General features: G+C 44.1%; 1 protein-coding gene across 4 annotated transcripts in view; it reads left to right on the forward strand.

Annotated features, from left to right (window-relative positions):
• Window positions 1–25,730, forward strand: part of FER (FER tyrosine kinase) — a 424,757-nt gene that overhangs the window by 127,113 nt on the left and 271,914 nt on the right. For all 4 annotated transcript variants that reach the window (XM_084629253.1, XM_084629251.1, XM_084629254.1 and 1 more), the window contains one exon: window positions 4,595–4,784. In XM_084629253.1, coding sequence (XP_084485379.1) covers window positions 4,595–4,784 — 190 coding nt within the window. The remainder of the gene's footprint in view (window positions 1–4,594; window positions 4,785–25,730) is intronic.

The raw sequence follows: 25,730 nt of genomic DNA on the forward strand, positions 1-25,730 counted from the left end.
ATTCCTCATCTCATCATCTGTTGGACATGCTGATTCGCATACCTACAGAAGTCGTAACCTCACTAGATTGGTGGAAGGATCCTACCATCATGTGTATGGGAGTTCCCTTTTCCTCTCTGTCCACAACTATAATTATGGATGCTTCATATCTTGGTTGAGAGGCTCACTTAGGGAGCCTGCATACCCAAGGTCTGTGGATGGATCAAGATCTCACCCTACACATAAATGTATCAGAGTTGGCAGGCAATTTGTCTGGAGTGTCAGGTGTTCATCCTTCATATCAAGGAGGCTACCTTACAAATCCTCACAGACGATATTGTGGCGATGTTGTGCGTGAACAGAGAGGGAGATGCCAGATCTGATCATCTCTGTCAAGAAGTGATAGATCTATAGGACTTTTGTATCAGCAGTGCAGTATATCTCATAGTCCCCCAACTTCCTGGTGTTCAGAATAGCTTGGCAGATTTTCTAAGCTGAACATTCAGGAAAGACCACAAATGGTCTTTCAAACCAGAGGTTGAGAGATTCATCCTTCAGTCTTAGAGGGTCCCAGAGATAGACCTGTTCATTATTTGAACAGAAAATGCAACTTGTTTTCTTGTAGGGCGTGGCACGGTCTGGGCTTCTTAACAAATTCTTTCCTTCTCTCATGGAAAGCAAAGGTGCTATATGTCTATTCTTCTATTCCTGTGCCCCACAAAGTGTTATGCAAGCTCAAGCAGGACTGAACTCTCATGATCCTCATAAAGCCAGCCTAGCGTTGTCAGTATTGGTTCTTCAGTCTGCTAAATTTCTATCAAGTTGAATATCGCAACCTCAGGAACCTGACCTATCACAGAACCACAGTTGGAAGATGCATCCCAACCCATGCACCCTTTGTCATAAGGTGTGGACGCTCAATGGTTAACATCTCAAGAGGCTGAGTGTTCTGTGGATGTGCAAAACATTCTTATAAACAGTAGGAAGTTATCCACTAAATATGCTTACCTGATGAAGTGGAAGAGTTTGTCCAACTGGTCTCAGTAGAAGTTTATTTTTCTGATCCTGTCTTCTATCCAGCATATCCTGGATTATTTGCTTCACTGGAAACATCAAGATCTCTCTGTAAATTCTGTCAGCGTTTACCTGGCAGCTATCTCCATAATCCACCCACCAATCTGTGGTAGATACATGTTTTCTAATCCTAAAACCATTAAATTATTTCAGGTGTGGACAGACTGTACCCTTATATAAGAGATCCCATTCTCCCATGGGACTTGAATTTGGTACTGTCTATGTGACAGGATCCCCAGGGCGCAGCCTGGGACTGCTTTGCCCCCTTAACTCTCCAGCCTGGGCTGTCTCTCACAATGTCGTGACAAGCAGCAAACTCCTCCAGGTGCTGTGATCACTCAGCACAACTATATGTGGAGCCCCACACCCAGCTGGATTGCATGAATGCTCTCAGAGCCACTCATGAATCACACAGAGAAAGGCACCAGCCAAATCCCTCCAGCTCCCAGCCTTGTACCTCAGGAATATACCGTCTTGCTCTGTTCAGGATGAGCAGTGCATATTTATTAATTGGTTCACCACTTCATCAATGGAAAGTGGATATACACCAGCCTTTACAAACCTGAGCAGATTTACCACACACTTCAGGCAGACTCACTGGTAAAGATAAACAGTTAAACAAATCTGTTGACTACAAAAGATAGATTTTAAGTGTTTATAAATGATAGGCAAAAAATCAGAGTGATTAGCAAAATAAAATAAAATATAAGCACGCAGTCTAAAGTCTCAACCCTATTAGACTGGGCAACATCTAGATTAAGCAGTTTTTCTCACCCCACTGGATATTGCAGTTCATAGTGCACAGGTTTCACCCTTGGGCCAGTCTCCTGTTGGAGTCTTCAGTCTTTTTCTGAGTGTGTCTGTTGCTTGCAGCACAGGTGGGGACAGGAGAAAAGGCTAAGCATGGAACCTCTGAGTTCTGTTTTATACCCTCAGCCCCACGTGTTTGGAGAACACAAGTCCAGGCATGTCTGGTGGGCATTGCTGAGTCCCCAGGCAAGGTTGAGTAATTTCCCTGGTGTGGCCTTATGCAGGTGAGTCATTGAATTGTAGCTTCCTTGCTGAACAGTGGCTGTTGATGGGTTGTTTGACACCTGCCCGGGCATTGGTTATTTTCCTTGGCATTGTCTGGAGAGCTAGTATCTGGGAGCTTCCCAAACCCACAGCATATTTTAGTGACACCATACAACACAATTCTCATAACTTCATATGCATTCATGATATACATATTTTGATAAAACAGTGACTTTCAGTAGATCATAATCTTTCCCCCTGATACCTCACATGGCCTGTTTAATATGCAATATCTCAATTATATATAAATAAGGAATAAGGAGGTTACAGAATGCTCCCACAAAGTATAGAGTGTCACAATCTACACTCATGGATCCATGTTTGAAGCTGATGGCCACCACTTCTTTGTTACATCTGTCTGTAAAGGTAGCCTTTTTGGTGGCCAAAAAGTCTGTGACGTGGGTGACCCAGTTATATGCTCTGGCTGCTGATCCTCTATGTGTTACAAAAAAATCACAGTTTTTGTGTGTTATGCTGAATGGAGTCATCAGCTTACATTACAGTGGTTACAGGATTGCAGTGGATGAGAAGTTGGATATGAGTCAGCAGTGTGTCCTTGTTGCCCAAAAGGCTAACAGCATATTAGGCTGCATTAGTAGGAACATTGCCAGCAGATCGAAGTAATTATTCCCCTCTATTTGGCACTGGTCAGGCCACATCTGGAGTATTGCATCCAGGTTTGTGCCCCCCACTACAGAAAGGATGTGGACAAATTGGAGAGAGTCCAGCGGAGGGCAACGAAAATGATCAGGGGACTGGAGCACATGACTTATGAGGAGAGGCTGAGGGAACTGGGCTTGTTTAGTCTGCAGAAGAGAAGAGTGAGGGTGGATTTGATAGCAGCCTTCAACTACCTGAAGGGGGGTTCCAAGGAGGATGGAGCTTGGCTGTTCTCAGTGGTGGCAGATGACAGAACAAGGAGCAATGGTCTCAAGTTGCAGTGGGGAAGGTCTAGGTTGGATATTAGGAAACAGTATTTCACTAGGAGGGTGGTGAAGCACTGGAATGGGTTAACTAGGGAGGTGATGGAATCTCCATCCTTAGCGGTTTTTTAAGGCCTTGATTGACAAAGCCCTGACTGGGATGATTTAGTTGGTGTTGATCCTGCTTTGAGGAGGGGATTGGACTAGATGACCTCCTGAGGTTTCTTCCAACCCTAATCTTCTATGATTCTATGATTAAACTTTTTTCCAGCTCTGATTATCGAGCTTCTAGCCTCTATCTTGAAACTGAAGTTATAAGAACTGATAAATAGAATTGGGGTTGCACTTAGTTCCTCTTACCCCCCACCCCATTGTTTCCACCCTCAGTCAAGATTTAATTGACCCCATGACAGGTGGATACCATTACTTTCCAATAAGAGTGAACTGGTGCATAATAGCTTAAATAATATCTTAATGAATAAAACAATGAACACATAAGTTAGTATGAGCTTTGAGAGGGCTGAAGGCAGTCATCTTCTTCTTAATGCATTAAATACTATTGAAAAAATACCAAAAGCTTTAGAAGTTTGCCTTTTCCGTTATTTTTCACTATGCTAATTAGATAATTTCCAGTTAGCTAAATTCCACACAATTAGCTAATGAGATGCTTGCACTTCTAGTGAACCTGGGTGAATCCTTCTTACTATTTTTTATTTTAATCACAGGCTCTTAACAGAATGTCTGAAGAGTTAAAATAGTGTTGTTTTATCTACACGGCTTTAAATTCAGTGTTTTCACCTCTTTTCTTATTATATGTGTTTTTTATTATTTATTAATTACATACTAAATACTGTAGAAACATAGATTAAAATCTCTATCCAGGGATCTTAAAATCTTAAATACAAAACCAAAACAACCCTCCCTCAGGATTTTCCTTCTCCCATGTACATACGTCTTTGTGTCACCTGAGCCCAGCTCACACAAAATGAAGACATTTCAGAAAAAGGGATAATAAAATCTTTGGTACTTGCCTAAATTTAGAATGCACATTCTAGGATTTCCATAATTGAGTATGCCTTTTTTCTCTGTATGCTGCTCAAGACTAGAAATAATGTACTTGATTTGGTGAATTTTAAAGGATGAAAAAAGAACAGGCATTTCCTCAATTCCATTTTACTAATGGAAAAGTTTAAAGAAAACTGTTTTTACTAACTGTGTAGTTCCTTTGAGAAAGAAGGGGAGGCGACAACATATAAGCTTGCTGCACTTTGTTTTTATTCTCCTCCTGGTTTTGAAAGCTTTCTGATATTTGACTTGTTCATGCATTGAAGGACTTAGAGCAGTTAACATAAGTGAGATCTCTTCCTGTTTTTCAAAGAAGCAGTAACTTGGGTATCCTCCAGTTGAGATAAGTGGGTGGGAAAGGTAGAAAAGGGAAACCAAATTACCAATTACAAAAATGTTTTCCCCAATATTGTTTTGATAAGAAAAACTCATTTTAAAATAATCAGTCTTTAATTTGTGCTTCTCCTTTTTCTCTTCAGCATTGTGCTTTTGCTGAGCCAGAAACAAGCACTGGAGGAACTCAAGCAAACAGTTCAGCAATTAAGATGCACTGAGGCAAAATTGTCAGCCCAGAAAGAACTTCTAGAACAAAAAGTTCAGGAGAATGATGGGAAAGAGCCACCTCCAGTAGTAAATTACGAAGAAGATGACAGATCAGTCACTTCGATGGTAAGTCCCGTGCTTATACTGAACCATGCAGCCACTCATGCTGTTGAATTGCTCATCTTTGGGGTCAGAGGCCTGACTGCTTAACAAAGAACATCGTATAGTTGCAGGCAGCCAACTGAGAGGGAGTCATAGTACCATCTAGAGGGACCAGCCAACTCTATTGATTGGCTGGGTCTTTCTCCATCTGTGAACTTTTGAGGGGATGGTGAAAACTACCTTTGCCTCATATTCAGAGAATGTATTCAGGGGAGAGGGTGGACTGTCTTTCCACTTAACAGCAGGTAGGGGACTGTAAATACAATTGCTTGTTCTATTGCAATTACTGCCCATAAAATCATTCTGGAGCAGAGATGTAGCAGAGTGTATCACTGTTTTAGGGAGTTCCCATTAGTCAGTAATGAAGAACTGCAAATATCTGTACACCTATAATGTGATTTTTTGAGAATAATTTAATAAATCATTGTAAGTTGTCTTTTGTTGGGCTATTGGTCAAAATAATAGACTGCTCCAGTAGTGTATTCTTGAGCATTGCTTGCTTCATATGCTGGAAGAGGGTAATTACAGCAGTTAGACAAGCAGGAGTACTTCACAGACCTCTATGCTGAAGAGATTCTGTTTATGTTGGGGAGGCAAGTAATGTTAGCCTTTCCTTGTCAGCTACCTGTAAAGTCAGGAAGATGTGGTAAGCTAACTAACTGCTTCAATAATGTGGGAGGAGAGAGATTTGCATGCCAAACCATGTAAGAAAATGGCAACAAGCCAGGATGTTTCTAGATTTCTTTGGCACGAGAGGGTGTGTGAGAAAATACGGTTAAATGTTTTAGCTTCATTATGAAACTAGTGAGTTGGCTTGGATTTTGGAGTTTGTAGAAACCCTACCCTCAGTGACCTTTGGACAAACTTTATCATTTGGTTTATGTTCATGAAACCCAAGAGGACTTTAGGCAGATGTACATAAAACTGTCTGCTCCAAATCTTAATGTTAAAATTAAAAACTCTCATCAAAAATGATTGATTTAGGTAAGATGTTCATTAAATTACAACTTAGTTCTCAGTTTTTAGACTTCCCCACCCTTTATATTATAGTTTGTTGTGTTGGCAAAGCTGAAATTTCCTATTTTGTCTCAGGCTAATCAACAAAAATATTAGAAATCATAACTACATGAATTTTTTTAGTCAGTGTCCTGTGTTCCTTCTATATGGTGCAGGTCAGCTTTTGTGCTGCCACTTTCAAAATACTCTCTGTATCTGTTGTGACTGAGTGCTGAGATCTGACATGTGGGTCAGCACTCTGATCAACATAACCTCAATTAGTGTCCCCCAACCTCTGATAATGGCTGATTGAGTCATTAACTAATCAGAAGGAGAGTGTGGGGAGTAAGAAACTAATTAGCCCTCAGCTCACCATCCTGATAAAAAAGCCTTAAGGAAATGTTTCAGAGAGAGGAGGACAGGGCTAGCTGAGCCTGGAATGAAGGAGCTCCCTAGAGAGAGGGAGACTGCCTTTCCTCCTAGGGCCCTAGTCAATGCAGGCTGAAAGAAGTAGAGCTTAAAACTGTGGTGTTGCACTGTACTACTGTTAGTGGACAGGTTTTAGAATAAAATACAGCCTGCATGCAAGATGAAAGTGGGTCTGAGCAGTTTCTGGGGCATCAGAGGTGAGGGACACAGTGTGACTCTGTCTCACACTCTAATTTTGTACATGGTTATATGAGCGCACACGCTGTGCTTCACTTTTGTTCTTGGCTGCACACGCACCATTATAGCAATTTGAATATTAGCCGCTAGCAGACAAGATACTTAAAAATTGGGTTATGGCTTTGGACCTCATGGAAAGGTCTGAAGTAAACCATCCAACTTTTTTTAAATGATCAGATGACGTGTGTGTGTGTGTTTATATATCTGGAACCAATTGGACTGTTAGCAGGAACTTGGCATAATTGGAAGGCTTAGGGCTAGTCTACACTAGAAGTGCTATGGTAGCTCAGCTGTGCTGTTGTAGTACATCCGGTGAAGATACTCTAGGCCAACTGGAGAGAGCTCTCCCGTCGCCATAATAACTCCATCTCCATGAGAGGTGGTAGTTATGTCAGCAGGAGAAGCTCTCCCTCTGACATAGTGCTGTCTACACCGGTGCTTAGGTGTAATTTCTGTCGCTCAGGGGTATGGATTATTCACACCTCTGAGCAATGTAAATTATATGAAAGTAAGTGGTAGTGTAGACAAGCCCTTAGTTTCTAGGCTTTCTAATGATCCCACACAGAAGCCCCACTTCACCCACTAAATGACTGCAGATATAAAGAAATAGAAATTACACTAGCTAATGTTTTTGAACAGAATTAATTTCAGTAAAATATCCAAAATAAAATGCTATTGTAAACACTATTAAGTTTGTGTTATATGTGGGCTTTGGAAGAACTAACTTCAGAAGTCAAGGTTGGAAGAGATTTTCTTAATGTTCTAACCAGGCAGTGATACTAAAGTATTTATAAAAACTGGTGCTGTGTAGCCAGTCCAAGGCTTCAGAAGACTTTTTTTTTCTGTATTTTGAACTATTTTTTCCCTCATCCCCTTCTCTCCCTCCTGGCCTGCGCAAATCTCTGTCTTTTTCTAGCCATGAAACATGGATTCTCATCCAAATACTTGATTACATTTTTTGTAATGAACATTCTTCTTTGAGTGCTTACTCATGTCGGTTCCATTCTAGGTGTGTGCATGCCCATGTGTACAGTTGTCAGAGGTTTTTGCCTTTGCGGTATCCGTAGGATCGGCTCTGGCACCCTCTGGAGTGCCGTGGTCATGTGTTGGCATATCAGGCACCGCCACCCTACACCCTCTCAGTTCCTTCTTACCACCTGTTATGGTTGGTCGGTGCGCCTTCCCCTTGCCTAGCAAGTGGATAGCGGTTCTTCCTGTACTTCGTTTCTCAGTGCCCTGTAAATAGTTTGTTTACAGTTACTTAATAAGTAGTTGTTAAGTAGTGTAGTTAGGGAGTTAGTCCCAGCGGGGACTTTGTCCCAGGTGTGGCATGCCCCGGTCTCTGTGTTTTAACCCCTGTTCTGCCTGCCACAGGCCTCTGCCTGTGAGTGACCCCCATAGCAGCTGTCTGAAGTGCTTGGGGGAATTACATTTAAAGGTCAGGTGTCAGATTTGTAAAAACTTTGGTCCAAGAACCCAGAAGGATTGTGATATTTGTTTGAGGCTTAGAGGCTGCACTTCACCCAGCGTCTGAGCCCTACCAGCAAGACTCTATGCCCAGCATGTAGTCCTTAGTTCGTAGTGCACCCTTGGCACCGGGATTGGCCCGGCACCGCTTCCCCTCGCCGAGGCCCAGAAGGGGTCAAAAAAACAGGACTCCCCGGCCCGAGGAAAAAGGGGGAAGTGACATCAGGCAAAGGACCTAATTCGGGCCACCACCCACACCAGAGTCAAATAGGGTGCCTCTCTGATTGGACCCACTAGGTCCCCCAGAGATCTGCCGCTGACTCCTGGGAGTGGCAGGGGACAGAGACTCACTAATAGGCTGCCATGGAGCCTCCATGACGTTGGATCCGGCGAAGGCTCCCTACAGGGGCAAGCCAACTATAAGAGCCCCCCAGAGGGCTGGTGAATGCCATCGGTCCTTGAAGCTGAGGCGGAGTTCCCTGTCTCTGCAGTGGAGGGCTCTGGTTGGCTGGCACCGCGTTTGCGATCTCCATCAACTAGACACAAGTTGCTCAGAGGGAGATGTTGGACACTGTACATCTGGCACCAATCGACCTCACATCCACCAACTCCATGGCACAGATCCCCGTCTCCCAGATCTCTGGGGCAGTACCAATCTTCCTGTTCCCAGCACTGATCCCCAGGAATACGTTCCTATGCACTGCTCACCTACGGCGACAGTTAGACATCAAACTCCGGCATCGACGGCCCCTCCATGGTCTTTGGAAGGGGATTCCTCCGGGTCAGATCAGGAGTTCAGCTCCTTGCTGAGGCAGTAGTGGCCCGCTTGGGCATCAGAGACCGCATCAGCCTTCACGATGCTGACCTGGCAGCTGGGTCAGTGGCCGGGTCAGTGGTCTTACTGGAATGCGTTGGGCATGCCAGTTGCTGATGCCCCTCTCTCACCACTCTTCAGTGGCCACTTCAGAAAAACAGCCTATGGCACTGGGCTCGGTGCACGGAGCGGAATAGGACACTGGGGGAAAGGAGTGAATACCCATCCCTAAAGTCCCTTCCTCCATGGGGAATGATGTTCCAGGCCCTCCCCTGGTGGTTCAGTCATCCTCTTCGTCGCCTGATGAGGCAGTGGCTGGACCATCTCGCGCTAATCCACCTGATAATTTCAAAGAGTATCAAGCTCTGTTCCGAAGGGTGGTCATGAGCTTGAGCTTGGAGGTGGAGATGTCGGAGCAGTCGAACACCTTGTTTGATATGCTCTCTGCAGCAGCCCCCTCTCAAGTTGCGCTGCCAGTACATGAGTGTGTCCTAAAAATAGCTAAAGCCTTCTGCCAAATTCCGTCCTCCATCCCTCCCACCTCCATAAAGGCTGAAAAGAAGTATTTTGTCTTGGCCAAGGGGTTTTAATACTTATATACCCATCCGCCCCCAGGTACGCTGGTTGTCTGCGGCCAATGAGAAGGACAGGCAGAGGCAAACCAGTTCTACCCCAAAGAATAAAGAAGTCAAAAGACTGAACCTTTTGGGGAGGAAGATTTATTCAACGGCCAGCCTTCAATTCAGGGTGGCAAACCACCAGGTGGTAGCGGGGAGATATAACTTTAATCTGCGTGACTCCCTCAGGAAACTTAAGGATTCTGTGCTCCTGGATTTGTCCCGAGAGTTTGTAGCTCTAGTAGAGGAGGGCACGACAGCGGCCAGATGTTCCCTCCAGATGGCCTGGGACGCAGTTGACTCGGCGGCCAAGGTGGTCGCATTGGCCATGATTGAGGCACAATTCATGACTTCAAACGCGGGCCTGTCCCAGGAGATGCAGTCCTCCATTCAGGACCTCCCATCTGTTGGGAATGAACTCTTTGTAGAACAGACGAATGTGAGGCTGCATGGGCTTAAAGCCCCACTGGCCACCCTCTGTTTGCTGGGCATGCATATGCCACAGTTGGCGAGGAAACAATTCAGGCTTCCCCCACCTCCCAGGCCTTGGCCATCTTAGCAGGGCTCCGCTAGGAGAAGGGACAGAAACACAAGTTTCAGTCGTCGCTGTCCATCCATCTCCTGCTCACTAGCTCAGCCTGGCCCTGCAGAACACCTGGTGGGCCAGAAGTGCTTGTTTTGATGGTGCACTCAAGAGCAACACCCCAATTAATATGGATCCACCTTACCCCTTTCTCGACTGTTTACGTCTCTTCCATCTGGCCTGGTTGCAAGTCACATCAGACTGCTGGATTTAGGAATAATAGATCTGGGCTACACCCTGCAATTCTTGGCTATACCCTCCCTCCCATTCCTGTTCCCCGTCCCTCTTCAGGGACCCTTCTCATGAGCAACTCCTCATTCAGGAGGTCGAAAATCTTCTGCAGCTGGGGATGGTGGAGAGGTCCCTCGGGAAATGAGGTGGAAAAGGGTTCTATTCCTGCTACTTTCTAATCCTGAAAGCAAAAGGGGGCCTAAGACCCATTCTGGACCTGCAGCAACTCAACAAATACACCGGACCCTCGCTAGAAGGCGGGATTTGGGATCCATGCCAAGTACAGCGTTATAGCAGGGACCGCATTAAAATGAAATTACTGTTGTCAAGGTTCCTCCCCCACTCTGAACTCTAGGGTACAGATGTGGGGACCTGCATGAAAACCTCCTAAGCTTACTTTTACCAGCTTAGGTTAAAACTTCCCCAAGGTACAAATTAATTTTATCCTTTGTCCTTGGAATATCCACTGCCACCACCAAACTCTAACTGGGTTTACTGGGAAACGTAGTTTGGACACGCCTTTCCCCCCAAAATCCTCCCAACCCTTGCACCCCACTTCCTGGGAAAGGTTTGGTAAAAAGCCTCACCAATTTGCACAGGTGACCACAGACCCAAACCCTTGGATCTTAGAACAATGAAAAAGCATTCAGTTTTCTTACAAGAAGACTTTTAATAGAAATAGAAGTAAATAGAAGTAAAGGAATCACCTCTGTAAAATCAGGATGGTAGATACCTTACAGGGTAATTAGATTCAAAACATAGAGAATCCCTCTAGGCAAAACCTTAAGTTACAAAAAAGACACACAGACAGAAATAGTCATTCTATTCAGCACAGTTCTTTTCTCAGCTATTTAAAGAAATCATAATCTAACACATACCTAGCTAGATTACTTACTAAAAGTTCTAAGACTCCATTCCTGGTCTATCCCCGGCCAAGACAGAATATAGACAGACACACAGACCCTTTGTTTCTCTCCCTCCTCCCAGCTTTTGAAAGTATCTTGTCTCCTCATTGGTCATTTTGGTCAGGTGCCAGCGAGGTTACCTTTAGTTTCTTAACCCTTTACAGGTGAGAGGATTTTTCCTCTGGCCAGGAGGGATTTTAAAGGGGTTTACCCTTCCCTTTATATTTATGACAACTGTATACTGTAAATGTCACATCCATAAAGTATAGAAAACCTTAGAAAATAAACTCCTACTTGAAGGAAACAATAAACGAGAAAAAAAGTGTTGCTTTATTAGAGATTTAAAGTAGACGTTACAATAAGCTAGTCTAGTTTTTCTTTAAAAAGTCGCTGAGTTGCTTCTGCTTCTTGCTGCTGTGCTGCTTCCGCTTAGCAGACTGCAAAAGACTATGTAGCTGCATAATTTTTACAGGCTCAACGTCTTGCGTCTCAAACCATCTCAAAGTAATCTCTAAGCTGGCTATAGTTGCAGATGACGTCCACTTCATCTTCCTCTTCTTCTTCCACGGCGAAGACCAATTCTTCAGCTTCTGGAATGTTGTTTGGTTGTACTGCCTGAAGTATTTGGTCATCTGTTAAACTTTCAGCAATGGGACAATATTCTTCTGCTTCATTGTTGCCTCTTACCCAGGACTCGATATTTTGTGGCAGAACAGTAACACAGAGCCTGGACAGTTGCTGGCACAGCTCCTCCATCTACTCCATGTCTGTTCTTCAACTTTCTCCTCTGTAAATCCCTCAAAGTTGAATTCCTCATCAGACTGTGATCTGCTTTCTTCATTTTCTTCCAGGAGCGGGTGGCCAAACGACTCTCTCAGTCCCACCATCTAATAGCGGTTTATCATTTCAGCGCGTAATAAATTCCAGGAATCGCCACCAATGTGTAAAGTTTTTTTTATAGTCAGCTTCTTCAGAAAATCGGTGACAGACAACTTGCTTTCTATCATTTGTCCATTTGTTCCATCGATAGTGCTGCTTAAAAATGGCGATAACACTTTGATCAAGCGGCTGGATTTTGGAAGTTGTGTTTTTAGGTAAGTATTCAACCCATATTTTACTGTCACGGGTTCTGAGTCTTTCGGCTGGACGATGTGCTGGACAGTTGTCTAGCAAAAGAACAGCCTTTTCTTCTAAGCGTTTTGCCTGCAAATGCTGTCGCACAGAAGGGACAAATGCGGTGAAGAACCGTTGTTCAAAAATCTCTCTTGTCATCTAGCAATTTTTGGAGTTCTTGTATGAAAATGGTGGGCAATTCACATTTAAAGCACCAAGGCATGTGAGACTTTCCAATGCACAATGGTTTTAATTTATGCTTGCCTGTTGCGTTCACACAAAACAATAAAGTAAAGTGATCTTTTGCCTGTTTATATCCTCCTTTCTTACGTTCATCTGTTCTGACAGTCAGGGTTTTATCAGGCAACATTGTATTATAATTTCCTGTTTCGTCTGCATTGTAAACCTGTTCCACCGAGTAACCCTTTGCCTATAAAATTTTCCTCAGCTTCACAGGATACAATTGCACGTCATGGTTGTCAGCAGAGCGTTTTTCTCCCGAAACTGCAATCTGAGAGATTGTGTCTTTTCTGAAATTGCCATAGACAACCTGAACTCGCCTTAAAATAGCTGAATTCGCCATTAAGTTCCCGGCCGAATTTTTCTGCTTGTATGGCTATAAGCGGACCACAGATTGGAATGCCTTTCTGCTGTTCTTGCACAAACCAAATGTACACCACAGAATCAAGATCTGCATCATTTGCTAAACAGGCTCGTTTTCTTTGAAGGCCATGCTTTTCATCCAGGTTATGAATGTAAGTTCCGAGCTTGTCAGCATTCTTTAGCCATCCACGAAAGGTGGACTCATTAATGCCAATATCGTGGCTGATCTTTGCCTGGGTTTCGCCATTTCTAAGTCATTCGATAGTGTCCATTTTCTCCTGCACCGAGTAAGCTTTCTTTTTGCCCAACATTTTTGACATCTTTCTAAAGATCAATACTATACCTGTAAATTTTTATTACATTACATTTGCATGGTGTTCTAGGCCTACAGCAGTTGTCTTAGGGCTTGTCTACACTACTAGATCGGGGTAGATCTAAGATATGCAACTTCAGCTACGTGAACAGCTGATGCTTTCCTGTGGACTGTGCTTTCGCTCCTCAAGCTGATGGAGTACTAGAGTCAACAGGAGAGCGCTAAGCGATTGTTTTATTGCATCTATACTAAAAAAAAAAAAATTATAGTGTACAGTACTTAAATTTGGGATCCACGGCCACGACCACGTTATATCCGAATTAGCGTTATATAGACGTGTGTTCTGATGAGGGTCCGGTGTATCTCAAGAAGTTGAAGTTACTCATGGTCTCCCTGGCCTCCGTCATTCCCTCCCTGGATCTGGGAGACTGGTATGCCGCTCTCAAACTCAAGGATGCTTATTTTCATATTTCCATCTTTCACAGACACAGACGGTTCCTCAGTTTTGTGGTGGGCTAGCACCACTTGCAATTTACGGCGCTACCCTTTGGTTTCTCATTGGCCCCGCGGGTATTCACAAAATCCATGGCTTTGGGAGCTGCTTATCTGAGACATTGAGGGGTCCAGGTCTATCCTTATCTCGATGATTGGCTCATCAAGGGCAGATCGTGGGATCTAGTGCAGAGGAATCTCGATCTGGTGCACTCCACCTGTCTCAACCTGGGCCTGTTAGTAAACAAAAAGAAATCAACCCTTATACCAGTGCAATAAATAGAATTCCTAGGGGCTGTCCTCTACTATAGGCTGTCCTCTTCTGAGCCTTCCTTTTGGAGACCTGTTTTCAAGCCATGTCAGACTCGTACAGGGCCACCCGCTCATTACCGCCTGCACCTGCCTGAGGTTATTAGGCCATATGGCAGCTTGCACTTATGTGGTCCGTCGTGCCTGGCTTCATTTCCAGCCTCTGCAAGCGTGGCTGGCATCGCTCTACATCCCCACAAGGCATGATCTTGACCTGGTAGTCAGAGTACCAGACTCCATCTGGTCGTCACTTTAATGGTGGTTGAACCCCAATTCACTGTTGGAGGGAGTTCCCTTTGTGGCCCTGTCCCTATCGCTGACCCTGGTTTCTGATGCCTCAGACCTGGTCTAGGAAGCCTATCTGGGTGACTTCAGCACACAAGGCTGCTGGGTCATGGGACGATCGCTCCCTCCACATAAATGTCAGGGAGCTCAAAGCTGTTCGCATGGTCTGCCTGGCTTTCCGGTCCCACCTGGAGGGCAGGGTGGTACAAGTCCAGATGGACAACACTCTTGCAATGTTTTATCTGAACAAGCAGGGCGGGGCCAGGTTGTCAGCCCTTTGCCAGAAAGCTCTCTGGTTCTGGGTCTTCTGTGTGCAGTATGCCATTCGTCTTGTGGCCACACACCTTCCAGGGACCAGGAATGTACTAGCAGATCGCCTCAGCAGTACCTTCTCATCTTGCCACGAATGGTCATCTTGCCAAGGTGGTCAGAGTGATCCTCCAAAGGTGGGGAATTACCCAAGTGGAGTCGTTCGTGACCCATTAGAAAAGGAAATGCCACGTGTTCTGTTCAATTCGGGGGCTTGACAGAGGCTCCCTGTCAGACGCCTTCTTAGTCCTGTTGGGGCTCTCTGATGTATGCCTTCCCACCAGTGCCATTAATCCACAACATCCTCATAAAGATCAAACAGGACAGGGCAAAGGTAATCCTGATAGCCCTGGTTTGGCCTCGCCAACATTTGTGGACCTCTTGGTGGTGGCCGCACTGCAGCTGCCTCTCTGGATGGATCTGCTGTCCCAGAACCACGGCGGTCTCCTGCACCTGAACCTGGCAACGCTGCACCTTACTGCTTGGCTGCTGCATGGTTAAATGCAGATGGGGAGGAGTGCTTGGCCTGTGTCCAGCAGATCCTGTTGGACAGCAGGAAGCCCCTCTATTAGGGCCACCTACCTGGCCAGATGGAGACAGTTCACATGCTGGGACTTGGACCGGGGTATTAAGCCTGAACAGGCCTCGCTGTAGTGAATCCTGGACTACCTTCTGCATCTCCGGCTCCAGGGCTTGTCCCTTTTTATCAGTTAAGGTCCACTTGGGTGCTATATCAGTCTTTCACCCTGCATTCCAGGGTAGGTCGGTCTTCGCTCATGACATGACAGTCCCTCCTTGGGACCTGAATCTAGTGCTGGCACAGCTCATGGTGGCCCCCTTCAAGCCATGGGCTTCCTGTTACCTGCTTCTACTCTCCTGGAAGGTGTCCTTCCTAGTGGCGATAAAATCTGCCTGTTGGGTCTCTGAGATTAGGGCACTTACCTTGGAGCCACCTTATACAGTGTTTTTCAAGGACAAGGTCCAGGTATGACTGCACCCAGCCTTCCTGCCCAAGGTTGTCTCACATGAGTCAGGACATATATACTTGCCTGTCTTCTTCCCAAACTCTCATCAGTCTGAGGAGGAGCTTAGATTGCGCTCTCTGGATGTCAGGAGAGTGCTAGCCTTTTACATTGGAAGGACCAAGTCATTCAGTAAGTCAACACAGCTATTCGTCGCGGTGGCGGACAGAATAAAAGATCAATCGGTGTCCATCCAGAGGATTTCATCATGGATTGCCGCCCTATATCTGGTTTTTCTATGAGCAGGTGAAATTGTCTTCACCTGTGATTGTAACTGCCCACTTGATTGTAACTGCCCACTCCTCGGCGGCCTTCCTGGCCTACGTTCCAATTCAAGCTGTCTGTAGAACTGCTACCTGGTCATCTGTTCACATGTTCATGTCTCAGCAAGCATGAGATGAGATTGGCTTCGGTAGAGTAGTGCTGCACACCGCCCAACTGTGAACTCCGAGCCCACCTCCGTGGATGCTGCTTGTGAGACATCTAGAATGGAATCGACGTGAGCAAGCACTCGAAGAAGAAAAATGGTTACCTTCCTTTCATAACTGTTGTTCTTTGAGATGTGTTGCTCATGTTCATTCCATTACCCACCCTTCTACCCCTCTGTCGGAGTTGCTGGCAAGAAGGAAGTGAGAGGGCCTAGGGCTGGCGGTGGCTGATATACCACTGCGTGAGCACAGCACTCCAGAGGGTGTCACAGCCGACCCTACAGATGCTGCTAAGTCAAAAATCTCTGACAACTGTGCATATGGGCGCGCGCACACCTACAATGGAACATGGACATGTTCTTGAAGAACAGTTATGAAGGGTAGGTAAATGGGTTTTTTTCCGTTTGTAATCAATTAAATAGATTATTTGAATAATAAGCTACATTCTACTGAGTAACCTTCAGTAATCAGCCTTGGTTTCTTTAGCTGAGTTGGTGAAGTATGGTAAAAGGCATAGATCTGAAATTAGCATAAAATATTGAAATCACTACAGCATATCACATCATTAAGAACAAGTTTAAAATAATTGACTTTAATCTCAGCTCTTTCTCTTTGAAACATCTATTCACAAACACCCATTCCTTTGCAATGTGTTTGCTAAACTTTTACATGCTCTTTACATTTCATATAAACTCTTTACATTCTACCAGAGAATCCACAGTGTAATTTACATGTGCATAAGTAAAATAAGATAACTTGTCTCCCAATAAAGAAAAAATCCCACTCCACCAAATATTGGAAAATCACATAGAGTTAAGAATGATGATGATATTTGATTGGTATGGGTATGTTATCAGTGTCCCATCTGTAATAAGTTCTCCACTTAACCAGTTTGTTGTGTGCCTCTCTTTCCCCAAATGTATGCAGCTGCAACACAGAACAATAAGGCCATATGCATAAGTTATGTATAATGTTAGTTTGTCAAGGGTATTGGCACTTATATTTGCTTTTATGGATTGGGTTTTGCACACGTAGGAAGATGGATGTGAATTTTTTTTAATGTTGAGCTTCAAAATTTCTTTGTCTTCCAAGTATGGCAGCAGCACAGGAAAATGACATACGACATAATGAGTTGTTTTCTTTATTCTGAGTACCAACTCCCCTCCCTTCTTCCTCTCCATTCCCCCTTTATAGCCTGCCAGTTGTTGTCTCTTCCTTCTATTACTATTATTTATTATTTACACAGCACCAAAGATGTAAGTGATGTTTTACAAATGAACAGATGTGTGTCTGTCCTAAGAGGCTTACATGTAAATTAGATACAACATAACCAAAAAATGAGGGAGGGGAGAATGGGAAGGACCAAAATACCAACAGTGTTCCAAAAGGAGTATCTCTTGATCTTTCAAATGGTCTTGTTAGTTCTTTCATATAATGTAACACAGGTAAATTAGAGGGTGAAGTCTATTAAGGAATCAGTGGAAGTGAGTGATGGAAGACTGGACTGGAGTGTGACACCACTGTCCCCTCCCTCCAGTTTCCAAAGCTTAGTTACCAATTGGAATGGCGGGGAAGTTGTTAAAATGTCCTTATATCTGCTTTGAATATCTGGGAGTAAATACCCCATGCATGTGTGTTGATTGTATGGTGCAGAATGTTGACTATCTCTGAATGTTTTTGAATCAAAAGTAAAGAAATGTTCCTTTTTGTCTTTTTGCTGAAACAAGAACACAGTGACAGTTAATGGTAACCTTTTGCTATGACTCCGTTTTGATGACTTCCTATTCAAAAACCAGAATTAGAGTTTAAAGTTGTGCATACATCACTTCTGTGTAATAAAAATACAAATTAATTTTTCTTCAAAGATATCCCACAGTTCCCGCAGTCTCCATTTGAATTCTGGGTAGAAATCCCAGTGCCTGATGGGGCTAAAACATTGTCACGGGTGGTTCTGGGTACCTATCATCAGGTCCCCGTTCCTTCCCTCCCTCCCTCTGTGAAAGCAAGGGCAGACAATTGTTTTGCGCCTTTTTTCTTGAGTTACCTGTGCAGACACCATACCATGGCAAGCATGGAGCCCGCTCAGCTAACCGTCACCGTATGTCTCCTGGGTGCTGGCAGACGTGGTACTGCATTGCTACACAGCAGCAGTTTATTGCCTTTTGGCAGCAGACAGTGCAGTATGACTGGTAGCCATCGTCGACGTAGTCCTGGGTGCTCTTTTAACCGGGCGCCTGGGCAAACATGGGAGTGACTCAGCCAGGTCATTTCGCTTGTTTTGTCTCATGGCAATTGAGTCCTACCGGCAGTGCACTGTCTTTTAATCTGCAGCTAGCAGAAGATGATGGCCATATTGCACTGTCTTCTGCCGAGCACCCAGGAGATGATGATGGCTTGCGGTCGTACTGCACAGTCTGCTGCCAGCAAGATGTATAAAGATAGATGAAGTGGCTCAAAACAAGAAATAGACCAGATTTGTTTTATATTCATTTTCTCCTCCCTCCCTCCCTCTGTGAAATCAACGGCCTGCTAAACCCAGTTTTGAGTTCTATCCTTGAGGTTTTGAGTTCTATCCTTGAGGGGGCCATTCAGTTTCTCGCAAAGCCACCCCCTTTGTTGATTTTAAGCCAACCCTGTAAGCCATGTCGTCAATCGCTCCTCCCTCCGTCAGGGCAAAGGCAGACAATCGTTCCACACCTTGTTTTTGTGCAGATGCCATACCACGGCGAGCAAGGAGCCCACTCAGATCACTTTGGCAATTAGGAGCACATTAAACACCACACACATTATCCAGCAGTATATGCAGCACCAGAACCTGACAAAGCGAAACCGGGCGAGTAGGCGACATCAGCGAGGTGACGAGAGTGATGAGGACATGGACACAGACTTCTCTCAAAGCACGGGCCCTGGCAATGTGGACATCATGGTGCTAATGGGACAGGCTCATGCAGTGGAACACCGATTCTGAGCCCAGGAAACAAGCACAGACTGGTGGGACCGCATAGTGTTGCAGGTCTGGGACGATTCCCAGTGGCTGTGAAACTTTCGCTTGTGTAAGGGCACTTTTATGGAACTTTGTGGTGTGCTTTCCCCTGCACTGAGGCGCAAGAATACCAAGATGAGAGCAGCCCTCACAGTTGAGAAGCGAGTGGCAATAGCCCTGTGGAAGCTTGCAAAGCCAGACAGCTACCGGTCAATTGGGAATCAATTTGGAGTGGGCAAATCTACTGTGGGGGTTGCTGTGATGCAAGTAGCCAATTCAATCAAAGATCTGCTGCTATCAAGGGTAGTGACTCTGGGAAATGTGCAGGTCATTGTGGATGGCTTTGCTGCAGTGGGATTCCCTAACTGTGGTGGGACCATAGACGGAACCCATATCCCTATCTTGGCACCGGAACACCAAGCTGGTGAGTACATAAACTGCAAGGGGTACTTTTCAATAGTGCTATAAGCACTGGTGGATCACAAGGGACGTTTCACCAACATCAACGTGGGATGGCCGGGAAAGGTACATGACTCTCGCATCTTCAGAAACTCTGGTCTGTTTCAAAAGCTGCAGGAAGGGACTTTATTCCCAGACCAGAAAATAACTGTTGGGGATGTTGAAGTGCCTATAGCTATCCTTGGGGACCCAGCCTGCCCCTTAATGCCATGGCTCATGAAGCCGTACACAGGCAGCCTGGACAGTAGTCAGGAGCTGTTCAACTACAGGCTGAGCAAGTGCAGAATGGTGGTAGAATGTGCATTTGGACATTTAAAAGGGCGCTGGCGCAGTTTACTGACTCGCTTAGACCTCAGTGAAACCAATATTCCCATTGTTATTACTGCTTGCTGTGCGCGCCACAATATCTGTGAGAGTAAGGGGGAGAGGTTTATGGCGGGGTGGGAGGTTGAGGCAAATCGCCTGGCTGCTGGTTACGCACAGCCAGACACCAGGGCGGTTAGAAGAGCACAGGAGGGCGTGGTGCGCATCAGAGAAGCTTTGAAAACCAGTTTCGTGACTGGCCAGGCTATGGTGTGAAAGTTATGTTTGTTTCTCCTTGATGAAACCTCCCGCCCCTTGGTTCACTCTACTTCTCTGTAAGCTAACCACCCTCCCCTCCTCCCTTCAATCACCGCTTGTAGAGGCAATAAAGTCATTGTTTTATCACATTCATGCATTCTTTATTAATTCATCACACAAGTAGGGGGATAACTACCAAGATAGTCCAGGAGGGGTGGTGGAGGAGAGAAGCACCAGGAGGGGTAGTGCAGGAGGGAAGGACAAGACCACACAGCACTTTAAAAGTTTAAAACTTTAAAACTTATTGAATGCCATTCTTTTGTTGCTTGGGCAATCCTCTGGGGTGGAGAGGCCCCCCCACCGCGTTCTTGGGCGTCTGGGTGAGGAAGCTATGGAAGTTGGGGAGGAGGGCGGTTGGTTACACAGGGGCTGTAGCGGCGGTCTCTGCTCCTGCTGCCTTTCCTGCAGCTCAACCATACGCTGGAGCCATATTAGTTTGATCCTTCAGCAGCCTCAGCATTGAATCCTGCTTCCTCTCATCATGCTGCTGCCACCTTTCAGCTTCAGCCCTCTCTTCAGCCCGCCACTTACTTTCTTCAGCCCACCACCTCTCCTCCCGGTCATTTTGTGCTTTCCTGCACTCTGACATTGTCTGCCTCCACGCATTCGTCTGTGCTCTGTCAGTGTGGGAGGACAGCATGAGCTCAGAGAATATTTCATCATGAGTGCATTTTTTTCGCCTTCTAATCTTCGCTAGCCTCTGGGAAGGAGAAGATCCTGTGATCCTTGAAACACATGCAGCTGGTGGAGAAAAAAAAAGGGACAGTGGTATTTAAAAAGACACATTTTATGGAACAATGGGTACACTCTTTCACGGTAAACCTTGCTGTTAACATTACATACATAGCACATATGCTTTCATTCCAAGGTTGCATTTTGCCTACCCCCAGCGCATGGCTAGCCCCTCTCCCCTCCCCGTGGCTAACAGCGGGGAACATTTCTGTTCAGCCACAGGCAAACAGCCCAGCAGGAACGGGCACCTCTGAATGTCCCCTTAAGAAAAGCACTCAATTTCAACCAGGTGACCATGAATGATATCCCTCTCCTGAGGATAACACAGAGAGATAAAATACGGATGTCGTTTGAATGCCAGCAAACATACACTGCAATGCTTTGTTCTACAGTGATTCCCGAGTTCGTGCTACTGGCCTGGAGTGGTAAAGTGTCCTACCATGGTGGATGGAATAAGGCTGCCCTCCCCAGAAACCTTTTGCAAAGGTTTTGGGAGTGTATCCAGGAGAGCCACGAACGCCAGGGCAAATTAATCATTAAACATGCTTGCTTTTAAACCATGTATAATATTTTAAAAGGTACACTTACCAGAGGTCCCTTCTCTGCCTGGCGGGTCCAGGAGGCAGCCTTGGGTGGGTTCGGGGGGGGGTACTGGCTCCAGGTCCAGGGTGAGAAACAGTTTCTGGCTGTCAGGAAAACCGGTTTCTCCACTTGCTTGCTCTGAGCTATCTACAACCTCCTCCTCATCATCTTCCTCGTCCCCAAAACCTGCTTCCGTGTTGCCTCCATCTCCATTGAAGGAGTCAAACAACACGGCTGGGGTAGTGGTGGCTGATCCCCCTAAAATGACATCTAGCTCATCATAGAAGCGGCATGTTTTGGGCTCTGACCCGGAGCGGCCATTCGCCTCTTTGGTTTTCTTTTAGGCTTGCCTCAGCTCCTTAAGTTTCACGTGGCACTGTTTTGGGTCCCTGTTATGGCCTCTGTCCTTCATGCCCTGGGAGATTTTGACAAATGTCTTGGCATTTCGAAAACTGGAACGTAGTTCTGATAGCACGGATTCCTCTCCCCATACAGCGATCAGATTCTGTACCTCCCGTTTGGTCCATGCTGGAGCTCTTTTGCAATTCTGGGACTCCATCATGGTCACCTCTGTTGATGAGCTCTGCATGGTCACCTCTGCTGATGAGCTCTTCATGGTCACCTGCAGCTTGCCACGCTGGCCAAACAGGAAATTGAAATTAAAAATTTTGCGGGCCTTTTCTTGTCTACCTGGCCAGTGCATCTGAGTTGAGAGTGCTGTCCAGAGCGGTTACAATGGAGCACTCTGGGATAGCTCCCGGAGGCCAATACCGTCTAATTGCGTCCACAGTACCCCAAATTCGACCCGGCAAGGCCGTTTTAAGCGCTAATCCCCTTATCAGGGGTGGAGTAAGGACATCGATTTTAAGAGCCCTTTAAGTTGGAAAAAAAGGGCTTTGTCGTGTGGACGGGTGCAGGGTTAAATCGATTTAACGCTGCTAAATTCGACCTCTACTCCAAGTGTAGACCAGGGCTCAGCCACAGAGACAATGAAAATAGGCTTTAAGTTGGAAACTAAAATGGAATTCATGCTCCTTCCCTCAAGCTGTGGGGCGGGAATAGGGGTTCAATAAACTTTTCTTAGCTGCAATTCTGCATTCAACTCTGGAGTCGCAACTGCTGCCTGATGTACCCCAAACATGTTCTTTTTGAGTGCAGATCAAATAGCTAGTCCTCGATCTGTTTTCCAAAGTGCTGTCTGTCTTGGAGTCAGCCAAGAGCTCTTTTTCCTTAGCGCTCAGAGGGAGTGGAAGGTATTGTGCAGCCTTCTTCCCTCCTCCTCATGGATCTGCAAAGCTTAGGTGGTATAAAAGGCATTGGGTGAGACCTCATCACAGGAGGGAAGTTTACCGGCTCTGATTAGTAAGCTTGAAGAACTTGTAATACGAAAAGTTTTAAGTGGAATTTTATTTTTATTTTTATATCGTATTTGGTGGCTCTCTGGTTTAAAGATGCAATTTTTTCATAAACTGCCAACACTGATAAAAGTCAATTCAGTATTAGCAAAACTGCCAAAATGGGCATTGGTAAAAACATTTCAGTCTGTTCTGATCTAATGTAATCCAAACCACTTCAGATATCCTGTGCATTGAGACTATAATGTTTAGTCAGTCTAAAGGAGGAGGAAAGAGATTAGACAAAGTATTTATTTAGATAAATGGACAATCTGTCATAATAATTAACAGGATTTCTATGATAAAACTTCTTAAATTATGCAGATGATGAGTAATCAATAATGGACTTTTATATCTTAGCTGTAGCTCTGCCAGTCATCTTTAAATTACTTGACATATCTATTGTGTTAATCATTCAGGAAGATCACTATTTCTTCAGTTATAAACCCATTTACGTCTGTTGTCTTCATCTTAGAACAGGTCAGCCCAAATGTTTTCAATTTAGCTATTTATTCAACTTGAAAAATTCATTATAAGGACTTGTTTTACTAGTTGCCTTCTTAATGACATCATTTTTAGTCACCTTGCATTGTAAGTGTGTGTCTTTGCATATAGAGTAAACTTTAATATGTTTACCCACAAGCTTTTTTGTCCTCGCTCTTTGGACTTCAGCACAACGTGATACACAAACAACTTTATTTCTTACTAAAATTGCATGATTTGTTTTATCTGAAGTACCTGCTTGGAAGCTCGCTATATAACACAATCCTTAATCAAAGGAATAGGTCAAAAGCTTTTAGTATTGTGGTTTTTGCCATCATCATGTTAAAGGTGGGGGGAAAAAGAGTTCTGTAAGACATTGTTAAAAGGTGCCTGGTATTTTGTGTAGTGTGGTCTGAGAGACTTTTCAAGGAATGGATTATGTTAGTTATACATCTTCCTGTAGGTTTATAAAATTTGCCCATATTCCTTTCCTTGTGCCTTTACTGACTGTCAGAAGGTCTCTAAATATTCCTTTGTTTCATCATATCAAATATTCCCACTTTCTGATGTTGTGAGCTGTTTTGGCTTATTACTTATAAAGTATTTGTTGTCTGTTAGTCTCCAATGCAAGTGTTTTATGGGAAAAGGAAATTGCTAGATAACTTTTTCATGTTCACACATGGTTGCATGGCAAAATGAAATTTGAGTAGTCTTACTTAAATCCATTTTTGCCCTCCTCTGAGTGTAATGTGATTACAGAATTTTAGCTTTACATGTAGAAAAGTAATTATATTTTATAGTTTTAGAAATTAGTTCCCAGGATGTAAATTTAAAATGAAATAATGAAGCAATGTTTTGAATTTGAAGCATTTTCCAGCATTACAATTTCGAACCTCTGTTCTTAGAACTGTACAATTATGCAATAGTGTATTCTTTTACAATCAGAAGACTCATAGTGGGCTTCCATTAAAGTGTAGTAACATCAAAATAATAGGAAAATAATAATTTAGAAAATAGAAATAAGTGAAATACTATTTTTTTTAAAATTGCCTAATACCATAATATATTTGTCAAAATTCAATGGATGGTATATAGATAGTTATGTGATCTTTTAAAAAAATAAAATGTAAAAGGAAATTGTAGTAATCAATAAGCAGATCTGAGCTTTAAGTGTATAGGTTACCAGTTTATTAAAAAGCAGCCATTCATTGCTCATATTATGTCATAATATAAACAAAACTTTATATGTGTTGTGATAGGCTTTGCTTAATGTTAGGAACTAGGGATCTCTGCAAACACTGCTAGGTCTAACAACAGGAGCAGCCTTGAAGCCAACCCATGTAGTATCAGGACCAAAGACAAACCAGTTTTCAGCACAGACTGCTTTTTGCTCTAATTGGTTTTAAAATAAATTACCTAAGGAGAATCTGGAAGCTAAACTCTACAGTACACAATTTTCCTTTTATTTAAGGAATAATGAAATCTCCATTTAGATTTAAACTTAATAGAAACAGTCATTTAAAAATATTTTTTAGTTCTTTGAATATTAATATGAAAAAATATATTAAGTGCAACAATATTTTAAAAGCATTTTTTAAATTGTGTTGTTTTAAGAATGTAACCTTTTAAAAACAAAACAGAACACATCAGGGCAATATGCTGTGGTAAGATGACTGCGCTTCTTTAGGTCCACTTTAGAACATACTCAAATTGTTTGGTTATCTGAGCATGGCCACGTGGCTGTAGGAGTTTTATCTTGCATACTGCAGGATTACACTGGAGGTACTGATAAACTGAATATTGGTGTAGAAAATCTCTTAGCTTCACCTTCCGGCAAATTTTTCAAATATAAGTGCCAGAAAAACAGTATTCATCATCACCATATGCTTTTAGAACAAAGATTGCTAATCATAAAGTACAGATATGTATGCAAAAGACAGAATATTTTCATTTTGTATCATCCAAACTCACCTGAGTCATTCTTTGCTATGTATGTACAGACTGAAAATCACCTATAGTAAAGAGGACTAGCACGAGGTCCTTCTCTACCATGTAAGCCCTGCATAAGAACTGTGCAACCGGACTAGATCCGGGGAAATGTTACTCTGTAAATGTTACATAAGGGATATGTGATGCCGCCTGCATATATCAGGATCTTAAGGTGCTGATAAGAGTAAACCAGAGGAAGGGTTGCAAGGTCTGTGGTTTTATGGATCTAAAGATTCCAGGACCACATACAAATGCCACAGAGGGGCTGACATTGGAATAGCAGCTGTGGTATGAAAGCCAGAGGAAAAGCTTCATAACTGCCATTTTACTAGCTCCTGGTTCTGTGCATAGATTTAACTCCTACATTTCATCCAGAATAGGGTTCCATTACTTGAGTTGTACACAGTGGTATAACAGAGAATAAATGTTCAAATGAGATCCCTTACACTTGAAAATTTCTGTCACCTTTGTTATTATAGTAGAAATTACTGAAGAAACTTAGTACCAGTTGCTG

The sequence above is a fragment of the Lepidochelys olivacea genome (genome assembly GCF_965140295.1).
Source record: "Lepidochelys olivacea isolate rLepOli2 genome assembly, chromosome: 5".
Taxonomy (NCBI): Eukaryota; Metazoa; Chordata; order Testudines; family Cheloniidae; genus Lepidochelys; species Lepidochelys olivacea.